Source organism: Orcinus orca, chromosome 14, assembly GCF_937001465.1.
Source record: "Orcinus orca chromosome 14, mOrcOrc1.1, whole genome shotgun sequence".
Classification (NCBI taxonomy): Eukaryota; Metazoa; Chordata; class Mammalia; order Artiodactyla; family Delphinidae; genus Orcinus; species Orcinus orca.
In genome coordinates this window covers 11,156,355-11,175,091 of record NC_064572.1, presented here as the reverse complement: position 1 = coordinate 11,175,091, position 18,737 = coordinate 11,156,355, and the positions used below count along the sequence as shown (strand labels likewise).

General features: G+C 47.2%; 1 protein-coding gene across 4 annotated transcripts in view; it reads right to left on the bottom strand.

The window, feature by feature from the left end:
* The window catches only part of SLC35F3 (solute carrier family 35 member F3), a 311,515-nt gene that overhangs the window by 28,950 nt on the left and 263,828 nt on the right, over window positions 1-18,737 (bottom strand). For all 4 annotated transcript variants that reach the window (XR_007471239.1, XM_049696870.1, XM_033408876.2 and 1 more), the window contains 2 exons: window positions 7,217-7,436; window positions 464-589 (listed from right to left, as the gene is read on the bottom strand). Coding sequence is in view for 3 of the 4 variants with exons in the window: in XM_049696870.1 (XP_049552827.1) it covers window positions 464-589; window positions 7,217-7,436 (346 nt within the window). In the remaining variant the exon portion in view is untranslated. The remainder of the gene's footprint in view (window positions 1-463; window positions 590-7,216; window positions 7,437-18,737) is intronic.

Sequence of the window (18,737 nt, the reverse complement as noted above, 5' to 3'; positions counted from 1 at the left end):
AATTCCCCATATGATAGTAGCTGCGCTTTTATTCATTCAGTCTACAGGCCATGCTTGAAATGCAAACGGATTCATGTTGAATACTAGTGGCCTCAAAAACCATGTGATAAGAGATTTCAAAGCTGTACCAGGTATTCAAATTTTCATGTCCAGTCTGGTAGGAAAGCACCTGACCAGACACTGAGCCAGCCGGTTAGGGCCCTGGATCCAAACAAGGAAGTCACCAATCGGACTCAGCCAGTCCATGGTTCCACCCGTTTTATCCCAAATGCTGCAAATGTGCAGCCACTGATGGAAAGGTCTAGAAAGCAGGGCTAAGAGCTGCCGTGTGTCTCATCACCACGAGGCTTCGTGTGCCCGGTGCCCCTGGAAAACAACAGCCTCCCCAAAAGCAACGGGCCGGCCACGCCGAGGCTGCCCTTCCCTTCCAGGAGGGCCCAGAGAGCCTGCTCCCTGCGTCTACCTTGTAGAGTGCGGACACGGAGGCCGAGCCCACCACCAGGGCTATGCCGATGACAGAGTGGCTGTGGAAGCCATCCGCGTAGGTCATCATCACGATCCCAGCGATGGCGAGGATGGCGGCCACGATCTGCGTGGAAGGAAGACACGGTGGTTAGGGCAGCGGTGGGGAATCGGAGGGGCCCCCTAAGGGCCAAGGGGTAGGCGTGTTCGTGGGGGTGCGATGGCGGGGAGGCTCCTTTTCAGTCCTTCTTTGGGGACCAAGCAGAGGCTGCTTTCCTGCCTAAATATTTGTCCCTGCTTGCAAGGGGGCACTCGGCAAAGCCCGGCATGACCCAGGAACTGGAAACGGTTGGCAGCAAGGAGTGGCACCGTGGCTTGGCATCACATGGGAGGGGGGCAGCCACGTGATTCCCGGGCACCCGAGAGGAGGCGGTCATAATCCCAACCACAGGCTACTGGGTCGTGACAAGGCCTGGTGATGACCACCTCTTAGTTCCCTCGCACCCCTCTGTAAGCACCTCATAGGGTCCCGCTTTTATGTATCTCATGTCTCAACAGAGAAGGCAGAGTGACGACCATAGGCCTTGGCACCATTCTACACGCCAGCAGTAGGACCTTCTGAGGGAGCGTGTGTCATGGGCCAATCAGGGCTACAAACAGTGTCCTAACCCTGGCGCTGCAGTTCCTTTTCCTGGCTGCTGCAGGGTCTGACCTCCACGGCCCACCCCCTCCAATCCTGTTCTACTCAGGTGGAGTGGACGCTCCAGGGACACATACACGTTCCTGCTGTGCAAAGTCAAACTGTCAGAGTGCACAGGAGATCCACTGACTTGGGATAACACTTCGCAAAGGAGAAATGCATTAGCACCCAGAATAAGCGTAAGTTCTAATCAGAGGTGATCGTGGAGCTGCAGAGACGTTGCTGGGTGGCAAATGCTAAGGGGCCGCTGTAGGCAGAACCCGGGGAGGGCAGGACAAACGAGCGCAGCACAAGTTCTGACCACTGGATCTACTGGGAGTTTCTCTCTCTTACGGATTTGCTCAAAATTCCCTCCGCTCTCTGTAGCAACATCGAGTAGCTGACATTTACTGAGTGGTCATGGGATACATGTTTTCTGTGTATCTTCTCATTTAATCCTCAAACTAGGTAGACATTATCATTCATTTCATTTTATAGGCATGGACACTTAGGCTCAGAGAGGTTCAGCAACTTGCCCAAAGTCACAGAGCTGCTGTGTGGCAGAGCAGGGACACACATTTCAGGTCTCATTGCAAAGTCAGTGTTTTATATATATAAACACAGAAAGTAGGATTCACATAATAAGCCACTGTCAATTCTACTCTGAGATCTAAAGCGAGGTTTCCTGCAGGTTGAAGCACGCCACGCTCAGGTCAGTGAGAGGTGACGTGCTTGGGTCTCAGCAGCTTGAGTTGTGCGTTCCTCATGCAGTATTTTCATATAGAGACACATACACCCGCACACAGAGGCCCTTGAGAGAGCAGGAGGTCATCATTTCCTAGAGAAGTACCATCCCTGCTCTGTCTACTTGCTCTTTCTGGTTTAGTGATTCACCTTTATCTCTCATGATCACATCACGCCCATATTTTATATTCAAATGCTACACGTACTGTGTACGGCTCTTCATTCAGAGAAAGAAACAGAGGCACAAGACAATAAGTGACCTTTTTTCCCTCCAGGAGAACAAGGGGCTAATGAAAAAGCAGGCAGGGCAAGGGGTGTGGGTTCTGCTCCAGAGGACACGCACGGTGCAAAGATGCTGCCCCCAGCAGTTGGGCCGGGCTAGGCAGCCAGGTAAACAGAGAGAGGGAACTAATTAGAAAAAGAAGGGAAGGAGAGAGAGAGAGAGGGAAGAATACAGCTACATTTCAGATGGTGCGGCGCATCCCCAAAGGTACTTGAGTCTTTCCAAACATAAAGACGAAGTTTAAGGGGATGAAGGAGAACAAGGGTTATTTTTCCCTGAAGATTTACAAGGAAGATTTTGGATCTCCTTACTCTCTTTTCTCTATTGATTAAATCACAAACAGCTAAAAGCTTCCGCCTGAGCTGTGCTGTGCGGAAGAGCTGAGGGAAGAGGCAAGAAATAGAGAGCGTGGGTGGCCACGGGCTTCCTGGCCAACATTTGCCAAGTCCAGGCCGGTGGGTTCATTCCGACAGGTGGCACCGGGGACAGTGATCTCCCCGTTCACGCCTCCAGGGCTTCCCCTCTTGGGGGTCCCCGCCACACGGCACAGGCTTGACCCACCCGATTACAGGGCTCACTCTCTGGGCATCAAGAGTTCCCCTGGAACCCCTGACCCGGAGCCTGAGGCCCTGACCGCCGTGCTGGAGGGGAAGCTGGCGCTCACCTCGCGTCCAACACCCCTAATAGCAGAGCAGAGTTGAAACATACCCTGCGGGTCTGGGGGGCAGAGCCTGAGCGTCCTTCCCCCCAACCTGCCATTCCCTTGAAGACAGATACCAGATCTCTTTAAAAAATAAGTGCAGAGTTTCCATTTTCACCCTAACATGTCTGGTTTCTTGGTTTACATTTGGAAATGTTCCCTGCCTGTTTCCTGCACTCAGGTGAACTCTCCGGGAAGGCCGGTCCTGCGTGTCCTGTGGTTTCACGTGTCCTCACCTTCTAGATCCGGGCCTCCCTGGGGGAGAACGGCGAGTCTCAGGATGGAATCGAGTGAATTTCCCTCCTCCCCCCCACCCCTCCTTTCTCACACTTTCCTGTTGCCCCCAACCCCAATGTATCCCACTGAACAAGAACTTGGGGATCCACACAGATGGGTGACAGTGGCCTGAGACCAACAGGGGTGACAGCCACCATCTCTACTTCGGCTGGGGAAAATCTTCCCGGGGAAGAGGAAGAAACATGGGCATGGGGGACGCTGAGGCCAGCATGATGCCGTTTAACCTCTTAATGGGGGCCTTGCCCGTGTGGTTATAACCTGCCCGGCCCCCAGGGCTCTGGATTCAGGGCCCCAGCAACCCACCGATGCCCCCGTCCCCCCCACGGCGCACTGTTCCCCATCAGCTGTCAGGCCGAGAGGGAAGGTGTAGCCCTCAGTGGAGTCTGCCCGCCTCTCAGACCAGCGCCACTTCTCACTCCTGCTAAAGATGTGACGGGCTGCACGTTCTCTGCCAGACAGAGTGCCGTCTGCGATGCATTTCAGATCTGCACAGTCTGGGGCAGTTTAAAAAAGGGAGAGGACAGGCTAATTTTTAAATATACCTCCCCTCAACATTTCCCCTCCCGACCGCTGTGCTGCCCTCATTGACTCCAAGAGAGTCCGGAGGAATTTCCAGATGCTCTAGTTCACCCCTCTCATGTCGGAGGCTGGGAAGGGGTCTGAGCCGTGAACCCCCCGCCCCGGGTTCCCCTACGCTCTGTGTGCCCTGTGCCCTCCCCCAGGCTGTGCTCAGGTGGCAAGGGACAGCCGCCCAAACAGAAGTCGGAGCCGGGATCAGCAGCTGGGGTTACCGTTCAGGGATGGCCCCGTGGGAGAGGCTGCCGGCGTGTCACTATGGAAGACATCAGCTGGGATCTTACTGAGATGGGAACTGCTCTTGGAAGAAGTCCAGGCTCCCCAGGACCGAGCTGCGGTGGTTGGATGCCGCCCAGATGATCCCTCAGCTTGTCTCCTTGCTCTTCCTCCAGTCCTCCTGGTGTGAACGCTCTAGCTGCAGTGGGTGATTTTGAAGAGCTGAGGGTCCCATCTGCCACCTCCTCTGAGATGCGGGCTGCGGGCAGTGCAGCTGGTCAACCCCTCCTTCATCCAGCTGCGGGCCACAGCCGGGCGGGCTTTGGCCTGGGAGGGGCCGTACCTCCTGCCCCCAGAATTCTACTCGCTGTCATTCTCCTGCTGCTTCTGCTACACCAAACCGCCTCCCTAAACAGTTGCCAGCCTCTGACACTGTCAGCCAAAGACTGGGCAGGTCCGTCAAACGCCTCTTATTGAGAAGGAATAAGAAGAATAACAACACTGAGAAAAGATGACATTTATTGGGTTTCACGTGTCGGGCACGCATACCTTATTTTATTCTTACAACTGTTCTCTGAGTACTAACATTCTATTTTAACATCGGGTAATTAAGGCTCAGAGATGTTAAGTAACTAGCTCAAGGTCCAACAGCTCATGAGAGTGGACCCAAACCCTCATCGCTCGACTCTAGGTTAGAAGACCCATCATGACCCCAAGCCTGGAAGACACGTGAAACGCACATCTAAGTACACAGTCAAGGGGTCATATGGGGGCCAACGTGGGCTCCTCTCATACCCTTGCCTCTGATGCCACATGTGGCTACGATCTCCCCAGCATTCGAGGATAAACATTTTCTTCTCTCTGGTCTGTCTGCATGACTCGGCCCTGTTGATGTTTTCTAGGAACCACAGCCCTTGTGATTTGAGTCACTGCCTTAATAACTCAGGCCCTCTACGTCACCTGTTCCACAAACATCTGTCCTCTACATCTGTGTGACTCTCAGGCCAGTCTGCTCAGCCCTCCAGGATCGAAAAGAGTGTCAGTTGCCTTCAATCTCTGGCAATGACCCAGGAGAAGATGCCAGCTAACCCAGCATTCCGAGGAAAATCTCAGAGAACCTGTGTACTGGTTAGGTCTCATCTTGGGCTCAAATCTCCATCTGTTTCTCAAGGGGGGCCTTTCAGTCACACCGGCCAGCTGCCAACATCTAGCTCTCTAGTAAAATCTCGGAGAGGGACGACCTTAGAGGACAGGTCACGTACTTCGAAGAGGGGTGATGATTATTAGAGAGACTCACAACTGCGTGGTGCTTTACAGGTTCCATCACCGACACCGGCACCTGGATCTTCATTTCAGTGCTGGCCTCGTGCCAAAGGCTTCAACACGAAAATCTGTTCAGTCTACAGGGGTCGGCACAGCCCAAGCTGAGCACGCGGCCAGGATGGCAGGACCGAATCACAGCTCAGGGATGTTAGCGGAAACCCTCTTTACCCATGAATAGCAACGAAGAGAAGATCTGGGTGTGCCACTCTGTTCTCTGTGAGTCCAAGTGGGTTTCAGTGTTTTCACACCTCCTTCTTTTAACCTCAAAAACTTTCTGTTTGCTTCTGCTTAGATGCAGAATGAACCTCGAAGCCTCTCTTCACCATAACAATCTCATCCGGAGTTTGTTTTGGACATCAGAGTCACGCCTCCAAATGCTCCATGCATCCCCCTGGCTTTTGACCTCAAAATAAAGCCGCAGTGGGTCCTAGGACATCCGAATCTTTAGCGTCCAGGCGACTGGACCGATTGCCTCTGGCCGTACCTCGTTTCTAGTGGAGGTGTACTCGATGGTCTGTTGGCTCAAAGCTTTTCTGGGTGGTAGCACAGCGAGCTGAGTTCTTATTCCAAAATTAACACGAAGCCTCAAAACAAATTTTTCCCCTACTGCAAGCCAAAACTCCGACTCAGCAGTTGACTCGCGTCCCCTCTGCTGTTTGAGAAACTAGGTGGGCGTGAATCCACCATGAAGGTGATGCCCCCGTCCCCAGGACAATTAGCGAAGGACACAAGCGCCTGGAGTCTGCCCCTTGCTGGGTTCCCAGCAGGGTTCACTCTAAAGCAGAGGTCCCCAGCCCCTGGGCCGTGGACCGGTACCGGTCCGCGGCCCATTAGGAACTGGGCCGCAGAGCAGGAGCTGAGTGGCGGACGGGCGAGCGAGCGAAGCTTCATCTGTGGTTACAGCCGCTCCCATCGCTCCCATTATCGTCTGACCATTCCCACCGTCCACCTCCCCACCCCCCGTCCCTGGAAAAACTGTCTTCCACGAAACCCGACCCCGGTGCCCAAAAGGTTGGGGACCGCTGCTCTAAAGGGACTGCCCTTCAAAAGGACTCTGAGCTTCGTGGGCTTCCTACACGGCCTGAGGGTGCAGGAAGGAGTAAGCGAGGCGCTCTGACTACAGGACTACCAGCTGCCTGGTCGAATCCCTTTTGTCCTTGTTTGTGACAAGGTGATGGTGGTGCAGTGGCAGGTCCTGGCCAGCAGAGGGAGACAAGCAGAAGCCGGCAGGATTCTGTCAAGGCTAAATGTCACCTGTTCCTTTTATCTATATTTCGGCTCCTGTTTGATAGCGCACTTGTCATATTTCACACAACTGTTCTGAAATGCGACTAGCTAAATCTGACTTGATTTTAAGGGAATGTACGCAGTCTCAGATGTAACAACCAGAGGTGATTCGGGGGTATCATTCCATTCTCCCTTGCTCTGGGGTTGAAGGGAGTGAAACTGTCCCTCCAAAGTTTGGACTTAGCATAAGCGTGTCCGGCCCACTTGGGCATTGAACCCACGGTCCAGACAAAGGGCCGCCAAGACTGCACGTCCGTGTGGATGCAGAAGGCCCTTTGGCTTTCAGATACCTCCTAAGCAGACAGTGGCAGTGTTAGTAGAGGGCTCCAGGCCGCAGGACCCCTGAGAGGCGGGGTGAGCACATCACTCCTCCCAGGGGGGGTCCCCGAGCAGCACACACTTTAGGGAATGCTTGTTGAAATGCTTGAAATGAAAGGTGCTTTAATGAACGCTTGTCTAGAATGGTTCGCAAGCAAGAAGGTTGGCAAGGCACCCCGAGAGCCGGGCTCCTTTTCCGCTGCAAATGAGAAGGAAAGTGGTTAGAGCAGCTTATGCTGAACGGCCCAGCACAGGGGGCTAAGCAAGCCGATGGGCAGGTTTTGGTTGGCATGACTGAGTGAGGGAGGAAGACAGAGAATAAGGAACTTACCCTCACTCCCATGAACCTGTCCCTGAGAACGATCCACGAGAGCAAAAACACAAAGGCTTTGTTGCAGCAGAACAATACGGACACGTCCGTAGTGTTTATTTTCTTTATTGCATGTAAGTACAGGTAGTTTGTGAGTGTCCAAAGAACACCAAAGGGTGCTGCCTTGGTAAAAAACACCTTCAAAGTCAAGCCATTGTCTCCAAAAAATCGACAGCATTCCCTAAAACAAGGAAAGAGAGTCAGTGTTATTATATTCTTGGGTTGAGACAGACCATTTTTTCCCCCTCTACCCAGTTTGTTTATTTATTTATTTTTAGCAGATGCAGGACGAGGTGGGGTCCTTTGGTTTATTATTATGTTTTAGCAACATCTTTCTATCAAAGCCCTTCAATCTATGCTTTAGTCCATTGAAGAAAGCGTCGCACAAGGATCTGCTGTCATGGATTATTCCTTCTGTCCACGTTGGGTTTGGAACGGATGGTGCTGGCAGAAGGTAATGTTGGGACCATCTGATCTGAAGAAGCCCCAATTCCACGGTGACTGCCTAAGGGATTCTGCCACTTGGTTAGTAAGAGAAGGACGTCTCTAGACCTTTTCTTCTCAGGGGGCTGGATAGTGAAGAGAATTCACTGAAACATATTTTTAACACATTTGCCCCCAAGTGAAATGGTGATCAGGCAGTGGCAGTCATTCCCTGGGCACATCTAATATATTTTGGCTACGATATCAATGGTGTTAACTGTCTATACATTTTCTCCACGAGGCCCTTTCTAGAGTTTGTCATTTCACCGAGTGCGAGGGCCTGTCCCCGCGCCATCTGAGAGGTGAGCACAGGAGGAATGAGCAGGTCCAACAGCTCAGCATCTTAAGAGAGGAAGAGGTGAGGAAATGCCTGTAGAAGAAAGTTTTCCAATGCCATCATTCCAGATCCTAGGGGAAGGATCATTGATATCTGAAAAGCTGCTTAAGAAAAAGAAAGCCGGGCTTCCCTGGTGGTGCAGTGGTTAAGAATCCGCCTGCCGATGCAGGGGACACGGGTTCGAGCCCTGGTCCGGGAAGATACCACATGCTGCGGAGCAACTAAGCCTGTGCGCCACAACTACTGAGCCCACGCTCTAGAGCCCATGAGCCGCCACTACTGAGCCCGCGTGCCACAACTACTGAAGCCTGCACGCCTAGAGCCTGTGCTCCGCAACAAGAGAAGCCACCACAGTGAGAAGCCCACGCACCGCAACGAAGAGTAGCTCCCGCTCGCCGCAACTAGAGAAAGCCCGCGCGCAGCAACGAAGACCCAATGCAGCCAAAAATAAAATAAGTAATATAAATAAATTTAAAAACGAAAAAAAAAGAAAGCCAACCTTGCCCAGGCAGAAGAAGATGGGAAGAGGAGGCTGTGGGCAGAGGGTGTGGAGAGAGGGCTGAGGGGGCTGGCTCTATAGACAGCTGTCCGCTGCCCTGGGTGGGAGTGGAGAGCATCGTTCTGCCGGGCCCCACGAGCCCGGCCAAGGACAGGGACGAGTGAGGACATGCTGCCCCACAGCCATCACTGTCCAGGCTCACGACAGGGCCCAGGGTGGCCCACGTACCAGCGAGTGAGCAGTCAGGGAGAGAAAAGATGGAACAAGAATGAGCCATATGCGCTAAGGTGGGGAAGAGCTGCAGCCCATGCCACTCGGCATGAAAATGCAGCAGTCACGGAGGAAAACGGAAAACCAGAGTCAAAGGGGATGTGATGTGATTTTAAATTTAATCTTGTTTGTTCTTTTCATCAATCTCAGATGCAATCTGCCTTTGTTCATTGCTCCACTATGGGATATCCATAGAAGAAACAGAAAACTCATCACCGTCTGCTGAACCCAGAGTCTTACGTTGCTTCTAAACCAGCAGCAGGTAAATAAAAAACATTCAAATCACTAAATTTACCATGAAACCAATTCAACTGAATTGATTCCCTTTTGGCTCTCTATGAATGGAACTTTCATCTAACTGACGTGTTGATATTTCTGTTTGCCGTGTAATTTTCTTTTTCTTTCTTATTTTTTTTTTTTTTTTGCGGTACGCGGGCCTCTCACTGTTGTGGCCTCTCCCGTTGCTGAGCACAGGCTCCGGACGCGCAGGCTCAGCGGCCATGGCTCACAGGCCCAGCCGCTCCGTGGCATGTGGGATCTTCCCGGACCGGGGCACGAACCCGCGTCCCCTGCATCGGCAGGCGGACTCTCAACCACTGCGCCACCAGGGAAGCCCTGCCGTGTAATTTTCATACAATAGTTCAGCTGCATTTTCCATGGGTCTTTCTGCAGCCCCTATTTACAGGGCAGTCTTCTTGCCCCCAGGGACAGTGACCAGGGGCAGCTTCCTTCATGTTTGTGATTATGGCGGCTATAAAGTGATGAGAATGATCAACAGGAAATCCAAGTATTCTTTCTTGTCATTAATGTCAACCTATTTTAACCAAACTTAGAGGTTGTTACCCTACTTAAGGGAACATAACACAAGGAGGATTTCCAAGTTTCTCCTGACTATTATAAAAAATGATTCATGTTGTTGCAGGGGCCATACAAAGTCAACTGGGACACCTTACGTCCTCTCTGAGAATCTACGTTTGATTCATCCCATGTGTGATGGTTGTAGAAGTGATGGGTGGGGTACAGACATGGCTGGGTAGTGAATGGCCCAAGCTGTTGACCAGAAGTGGGGAGGAGAGTGGGGACCCATCCTGGAGATGGAAAAGGCAAGATTTCTGGGCCCCGCAGAGCTCTGTTGGCCCTTTGAGGACTCACGGTCAGGGGATTACAGGCCAGGTGGGCAGATCTTGGTTCTAATGAGACCAAGATGATTGATCCCTGAGCCAGTGAGCCTAGTGCTGTTTTAAGACCAAACACTGTGCACTAATCCATGTCAGCTGGCTTGGGTATATGGCCCACATATACCCTTGATGGCAAGGGGACCCAAGAGAGATGATAAGCACAAATCCACCTCTTCTTGGTGTATCAAGAATAGAGGACAAGAGATACTCTCTTGCCTGATTTCCACTTGGCTGACACGACAGTCTAATGCCCTTCATCCCTGGCACAATAAAGGCCTGAGGCTGGCAGGTTACTGCCCAGCATGCCCAAGCCCTGCGGTTCCTACTGACTGAATCATGTGTCGGCCAAGATTTCAATGTCTTTGTTTCCAGTCCTGCTTGTGTCAACTGTTCTTGGTTGTTTCAAGCACGTAATTCAATTAAATATTTCCTAAACCAATGAAGTATGACTGAGAAAAGAAAGTTGTGCTTTTCCTATGAAATCTAAATTGAGAGCTTCAAGGAAGACTTAAAAAGCAAGTCACTAAAATATTGCTACCGAATTGTGTGAATGAAACAATGTGAAAGATAGGGAAAACCATAAAAATCTCACTCATATTATTTAACAAAAACCTATGTTCTCGGTGCTCTTTAAAGAACTCTGACTGGGACAGGCTGGCTTGATGGGATTAGGATGGCTTGCCATTTAATTCAAATCAACAAGCACCTGTTTATCGCTTGTTAGAGTCACAATTCCAGACACTGTAGCTGATACAAAACAAGTAAATAGTCCCTCCTCTCGAAAAAATTATGGTAAAATTGGGAAGATAAGACTGATTCCTCAATAGGAAGTAATGCAAGTTTAAATAAAATCACCTATTAGGTGGTGTGGAATATAATAATGCTATAGAATTCCCATCAAGTGGACAGAGTTGGACTGATTGGAAAAGGTCTCATAAAAGATAAGATTTTGAGTTAAACCTTTAAGGATAGCTAGGATTTATACAGTCGGGGTTGGGGAAGATATAATATCCTTAGAGAGAGAAGAGATTGCACCCATGACACAAGAACAAATGGCTATAAAAATGGAAATAATCTTGCAAATTAAATACAGAATAGGCAAATTTTAAAAATTAATAGAAGAGTTAGAATATACAGTCAAGATAAACTTGAGGAGGGGGAGAGACTGAAAGTGAGAGCGAGACAGATGGAAAGAAAAGCTAATATGAGAAGGTCAAGCCAGAAGGTCCAATATTGAACTTAAAAAGAAACACCAGAGGGGCTTCCCTGGTGGCGCAGTGGTTGAGAGTCCGCCTGCCGATGCAGGGGACACGGGTTCGTGCCTCGGTCCGGGAAGATCCCACATGCCGCGGAGCGGCTGGGCCCGTGAGCCATGGCCGCTGAGCCTGCGCGTCCGGAGACTGTGCTCCGCAACGGGAGAGGCCGCAACAGTGAGAGGCCCGCGTACAGCAAAAAAAAAAAAAAAAAAAAAAAAAGAAACACCAGAAAGAGAAAATGAAAAAATGAAATGGAGGAAATTACAAAATAAATAATTCAAGAAAGTTTTTTAGAACTATAGGACATGGGTCTTCATAATGAAAGGACTCACCAAGTACCAAGCAAAATGGAGAGCCACGACAAGACACATACTTGTAGCAAAAAGGGATAAAGATAAGACTTAAGGCTCCCAAGAGAAATAAAACAAAATTGGGAGAATTGGGAGTGACTGAGAGTGAGTGGGTGTGGAACAGGCGTTACCATTTTTTAATAATTCTTTTATTATTCATTTGCTTTTCCAACGTATGTGCAAGTATTAAAATGCTAAAAATAAAAATTATTTAAAAACACGAGAGGTCAAGTTGCTGTGACTGAAGCTGCAAAGTGAGTACCCTGAGATAGCTTTGAGGGGTGCAGTTTGAAAGCCGTAGATACAGAGAAACCCTACTAGTTACAGATAAGGATGCTGGAGCTCAGAGAGATTAAATGACGCGCTCACGTTCAAGTTCAATCAGATAGTGGCGGAGCCAGACCTGCAGCCTGTGCTCACTCCTCAGTGAACACTCCCAGTGACCCCCTCTCTCTTCTGGATCCTTTCCATCACCATTTCAACATGTCTAAGCCTCGCCAACCTTAAAAGACGCCCCCAAAGCAAGAGCAAGCACCTTCAGCCCCTTTTCCTCTCTCTTCCCCTCTTTCAGAGGGAAGATTTTAGAACCGTCAGCTGCATTCATGTCCCCGTGACCACCTCTCTCACTCTTCAGCTCTCTCTGATCCAGTGTCTGCCCCCACCACTCACCCAAACTCCTAGACTGATTACCAGTGACCTCCCAGTTGCTGAATCCCATGGGTGCTTCCCGGTCTTACTTTTGGGAGCCTTTGACATTGTTGACTGTTCGTCCTTTAACCAACCTTCTTGGCTTCCAACTCAGCACACTCCCCCGGGTTTCCTCCTACCTCTCCACACCCTCCCAAGACTTCCTTTGGACTTTTGGTATTTTCCTAGGGTTCTCTTCTAGGTCCCCCTCTTTGGACTCTACAAACAGTCACTGAGCAGTCTAATCTACTGTCAGAGTTTCAAAGCCCAGCCAGTGACTCTGTAGTCAGGATGCTTCTCCTATCTGGTACCATCTGCATCCTGGACATTCCCAGACACCAAAAATTCAGCCTCCCCAAATTCCCCTCAATCCTCAATCACCGTAAGGTACCACGATTCATATTTCTTCTACTGGCTAGATACTCTGGAATCATTCTTAACGTCTCTTTTTTCCTCTTCACATCTCATTCATCAACAAGGCTTACAGGTTACTTCTCCTAAGTATCTCATTGCCATGACCACCACCTGGCCCATGCCTCTGTCTCCTCTCACTTGGACTACGGTCACTGGAATCTGAGCTTCTCTCCACGGTTGCCTCTCCTCCAATTCAATCCATTCCATACTCCACGCTGCAGTCAGAGAGATCCTTCTCTTCCCTCACTTTCCCTTAGGATGAGGGTCAAGCTCCCCACAGACTCACCAGGTCCTTTCCGACCTGGCCTCTGCCCATCCTGTAGCCTTTATCCATCACTTCTCCACCCCTACTCTGAAGTTAAGCCACCTGGAACTCATTTCAGTCACTTGGATTCAGTGTTCCTTCTTTCTCCGCTCTGGGTCTCATCGGATCCCCTATTCCCCTGAAACACTCTTCCTCCTTCTTTAGTTGGTTTCTTTCCATCCGTTGGGTATCAGCTCATATACTCCCTTCAGTGAAGTGCCCTGATATGTGCTCCCCAAATGCCCTGGACGCCCCATCATACGTATAGGACCCTTTATTGTAACTGCTAATTTAATCATCTGACTTCACTAGAACGTAAGCTCTGGGTGGTCAGTATATTTCTGCTTCATCTTATATCCCCCGAGCTTGGCTCGTGATGTGTGTTAATAAATAATTTATTTTTACAGAATGAATGTGCCAATTGCTTTACGGGGGACCACTGGTTTTCAAACAGTGATGCACAGACCATCAGTCTTAGAAATCTCAGGGAACTTTTAAAACTACGAATTGCTTCGATTCAGCTCAGACATATTCAATCATACTTTCCTGTGAGGGGCCTAGGATTCTGTAGAGAATGGTTTGTATGAGTTTGTATGAGGGTGTCATTCCTGACAGCATTCCATAATTCAACATTTACACATCTTGACTTGTTTTCCCACAGTAGCGCCACGTTTCTATTTGCCAGCTCATGTTAACACTGCCACCTAGCATTTACAGCTCCCTTGGCCTCTCCGAGTTGACACTGTGTTTCTTGTTTAACTTTTAAAATCTCGAGGGAGTCACATTATTTGAAATTTTATGCATAAAGGAAACATTAGTCATACCTGTATTTTGTGACTGCAAATTTGCATTAAAATGCGACTGCACTGTATTTTAAAGAATTTCCAAATGATTCTCAAGTGCAGCTAAGTTTGGATCCAAAAGTTCACGCTGTCTCTCTCTCTCTCTGTTTGCTTTATTTCTTTAAAAAAATTTAAAATGTCATAGTAAAATCCACATAACATAAAAGTTACCATCTTAACCATTTTTAAGTATACAGTTCAGTGGTGTTAAAAACACTCGCAATGCTGTGTAACCAATCTCTAGAATTCTTTTCATCTTGCAAAACTGAAACTTAGTACTTACTCTAAATTAAACAACAATTCCCCACTCTTCCCTCCCTACAGCTGCTCGCAACTGCCACTCTACTTTGTCTCTATGAATCTGTCCACTGCAGGCACCTCATATAAGGGGGATCATACAGTATTTGTCCCTTTGTGACTAGCTTATGTCACTAAGCATAATGCCCTCAAGGTTCATCCATATTGTGTCATGTGTCAGAATTTCCTTCCATTTAAGGCTGAATAATATTCCGTTGTACATATCACATTTTGTGTACCCACTCATCCACTGATGGACATGTGGGTTGCTTCTACCCCTTGGCTATTGTGAATAATGCTGCTATGGACATGGATATACAAATACCTCTCTGAGACCCTGATTTCAATTCTTTTGTACATATACCCAGAAGTGGAATTACGGGATCATATGATAATTCTATGCTTAATTTTTTGAGGAATCATCACACTGTTTTGCATAGTGGTCGTACCATTTTACATTCCACCGAAAGTGCACAAGGGTTCCCATTTTTTTACATCCTCATCAACACTTATTATTTTCTGGGTTTTTTTAATTTAAATTTTAGCCATCGTAATGGATGTGAGGTGATATCTCATTGTGGTTTGGATTTGCATTTCTGTCATGATTAGTGATGTTGAGCATCTTTTCATGAGCTTGTTGGACATTTATATATCATCTCTGATGAATGTATATTCGAGTCCTTTACTTATTTTTCCAGTGTTTCTTTTCATTGCTGTTGTTGAGCTATACGAGTTCTTCATATATTCTGGATATTAACCTCTTATCAGATATATGATTTGCAAATATTTTTCCCATTCCACAGGTTGCCTTTTCACTCTGTTGATTGTGTCCTTTGATGCACAAGAGTTTTACATTTTGATGTAATCCAATTTATCTATTTTTACTTTTGTTGCCTGTGTTTTTGGTGTCTTATCCAAGAGATCATTTCCAAATACGATGCCATAAAGCCCCTATGCTTTCTCCTGAGAGTTTTATAGTGTTATCTCTTATATTTAGATATTTGATTCATCTTGAGTTAATTTTTGTGTATGTTGTAAAGTTAGGGTCCAACTTCCTTCTTTTGCATGTGGATATCCAGTTTTCCTAGCGCTATTTGTAGAAAGGCTGTCCCTTCCCCCACTGAATGGTCTTGGCACCCTTGTCAACATCATTTGACCACATATGCGAGGGTTTATTTCTGGGTTCTCGATTCTGTTCCATTGGTCTATATGTCTTCATGCCAGTTTCACCCTTCATGCCAGTTTTCATTACTGTAACTTTATAATAAGTTTTGTAATCAGGAAGTGTGAGACTTCTAATTTTGTTCTCTTTTGTTCAAGATCATTTTGGCTATTTGATATCCCTTGAGATTCTATATGAATTTTAGGATGGAATTTCCTATTTCTGAAAAAAAATGCTGTTGGGATTTTGATAGGGATTGCATTAAATTTGTAGATAGCTTTGGGTATTATTGCTATCTTATCAACATTAAGTCTTCCCCTCCACGAACACTGGATGTCTTTCTATTTGTCTGCGTCTTTAATTTCTTTCAGGAATGTTTTGTAGTTTTCCATATACAAGTCTTTCACCTCCTCAGTTAAGTTTACTCCTAAGTATTTGATTCTTTTTGATCATATTGTAAATGGAATTATTTTACTTTTTTAAAAATCGGAGTATAACACGTATGTCTTTATGTGCACAAAGATTAAAATGTACAGTTTAATTTCTGTAAAGTAAAATCATACATGTAACACCATCTCTACCAAGATACAGAATATATACCAACACTCCAGAAGCTTCCTCTGTGCCCTCTCCTAGTCATTATTTATCCCCTTAAATATAATCAGTATGGAGAGCTCTGTCTCCATGGTTTATTTTTTCCTTTATAAAGATGCAACTGTACATCACGTACTCTTTTGTGTCTGGTTTCTTTTACTCAATGACTCAGGGTCATTGGAATAATTCAATCAGCCAATGTTTTGGACCCCCACCAACCCTGTCCACAGCTTGTACTGAAATAAGCTTGCAATAATGTTAGTATGTATTGATGGTGACAGAATATGTTATCCTATTTCAGGGACACACACACACACAGAGTCGAAGATCAAAACTACATAGATTTAGGTAGATAGACTGAAAAAGAGAGACTGAATAATATATGAAAGAAAAAATAGAATTAAATGAATTATGAATTACTGAATGACTAATTTGGGCTTCCCTTTGGCTGCAAATACAAACTGTACTTATTGAAAATAAAAATCATGACTGGAAATATTAGCATTGCAAAAATTAGAACCGTAATCACAGTGATACCCTTTGATCTCCTTCCTTTCATAGGTCTTAAGGCCTACAGTCAGTTAAGACAAAATGTCACTTAATGGGACTTCCCTGGCGGTCCAGTGGTTAAGACTCCGCGCTTCCACTGTAGGGGGGGCAGGTTCGATCCCGGTCAGGGAACTAAGATCCTGCAAGCCGCGCGGCCAAAGAGAAAAAGAAAAAAAAAAAAGAAAAAACATGAAATGTCATTTAAGTACATTTGGATGCGCAAAAGAAAGTTAAATGTGTGGGTTCTGGCTCAGAAGACGTTAAAAGGAATAAGAAAATGGGAGAAGTAAAAGAATGTAATGGAAGAAATGAAAATAGTTTCTGAAAAAGCAAAATAGTAAATCAATAGGGCAGTAATTGGGGGTTTGGGGAAAGGCAGAGGCACAGAGATACACGACAAATTCCCAAAGTACTGCTCGGTAACAGACTGAGATGATGCTTCCCGTCTTTCCCCCAGAGATGTGTTTACACAGGTGTGATCACTGTGTCACGTTAGCCCAGATGGTGCTTTTTAACTGATGACATCTCCTAAGAATGTTCCCTTGATGTTACACGGTTTTCTACTTACTGGATTATTTTTTGTTTCATCTGTGTAGCTCTGGGGCAGTGAGATTCCACATGGATACCTGCATGGACATTCTGTGATAGTCTGCACAGAACTGGGGCTGGTGGATTACACTGTGAGAGTCTCAGCTATTCCCCTACTACTGGCCACTATATTACACCCATTTTTTCCTATGATAATAAAAAGGTGACAAATATCTTCATTCTTATAGTTTTCTGTACATTTTAGGAAATTTTCCTGAGGAATAACTGCATTCATAATAGAATGTTAGGGGGTTTAATGATGACCCAAGCGTTACTTTAAAATTCACTACCGACTCCCATTAGGGCATATCTGATACCTAACTGTATTATAAAGAAAACAGGTGTCTTGGAGAGAACTAGCTTCCAGCCCCTGGGGGGTGTATTTGGATGCTCGTTTAGCAACCAAGGGGTAGTTCTTTAGACTTCAGCACACACTGAAGGACTTTATTGGAAGGCAGATGGCGGAATGGCCTAGAAGCACAGCGTATTTATACAGCCCTGTGCCACTTGGCATCTTCATTCAGAGTACCAATGAGCAGGCTGTAAGGCGGTCGTAAAAGATATCACTCCAGCATTGCAGGGGGTTGGACTCCATAGTCCTGAATGCTTTTCATCTTTGAGATTCTGCGATTAGAAAATAAAACCTTTTTAAAGGGCGAAAGTCAGAGTGGCATCCAGTTACACTGGGGTAAATGTTTATATCGCCCCCCTTTTGGCGTTTGCATTAATTTAGAGCTTTAGGTTGACAGAAGAAGCAGAGAGCAGTTAACCAAAGTTATGAATCAGGTTTTAGTTTATTTTGAACATTTTAAGACATTGCTGAGGGAGTTTTAAGTAAAATGGGTTTTCCCAAGTAAGCCACTCTTGTCATAAGTAGGTGAAAATGTGTTTGTATTTCCCATGAATATGTTTGTTTTTTGGTTTTTTTTTTGCGGTACGCGGGCCTCTCACTGTTGTGGCCTCTCCCGTTACGGAGCACAGGCTCCGGACGCGCAGGCTCAGTGGCCATGGCTCACGGGCCCAGCCGCTCCGCAGCATGTGGGATCTTCCCAGACCGGGGCACGAACCCGTGTCCCCTGCATCGGCAGGCGGACTCTCAACCACTGCGCCACCAGGGAAGCCCCCACGAATATGTTATAATGTTACACATCTTCCCTCCCCCCAGCAGACCCAGGCTTAGCCAAGTATCCTTGTATCTTAAAATCAAGTTGTAAAGACTCGCTTAAACAATCTAAAAGATTAAGTTTTACAGCACAGCAAAAATACTGAATCATTTTATTAGCTTGGTTTCCTACACTGTAGGTTTTCTGAGCAACTAGCCGAGTGCTCTGTTAGCTGTGAGTCCAAAAATTGTGTCTGTCTGAAACTGCATGCATCTCTACCTATCTATCCACCATCTATCTTGTTATTGGTCTGTTCCTAAAACAGATACCTGAGACATTTAGAGGCAGAAAAAGATAGGTCTTCCATGATGTTAGTGGTGATGACCTTTTTGGAAAGGGATCTGAGAGAAGTGAAGGGCATGCATAGCGTACAAAGAATTCTGTTCCCTGAGATGTTCCCCCAGGAATGGTCGAGCCTTAACCGTGTCTCAGAGAAGCACAGATTGCATACGTGTCCCACTAACTGGGAATTTCACAGCCTGCTCCACAGGAATCTGTTTGCTCTTTGG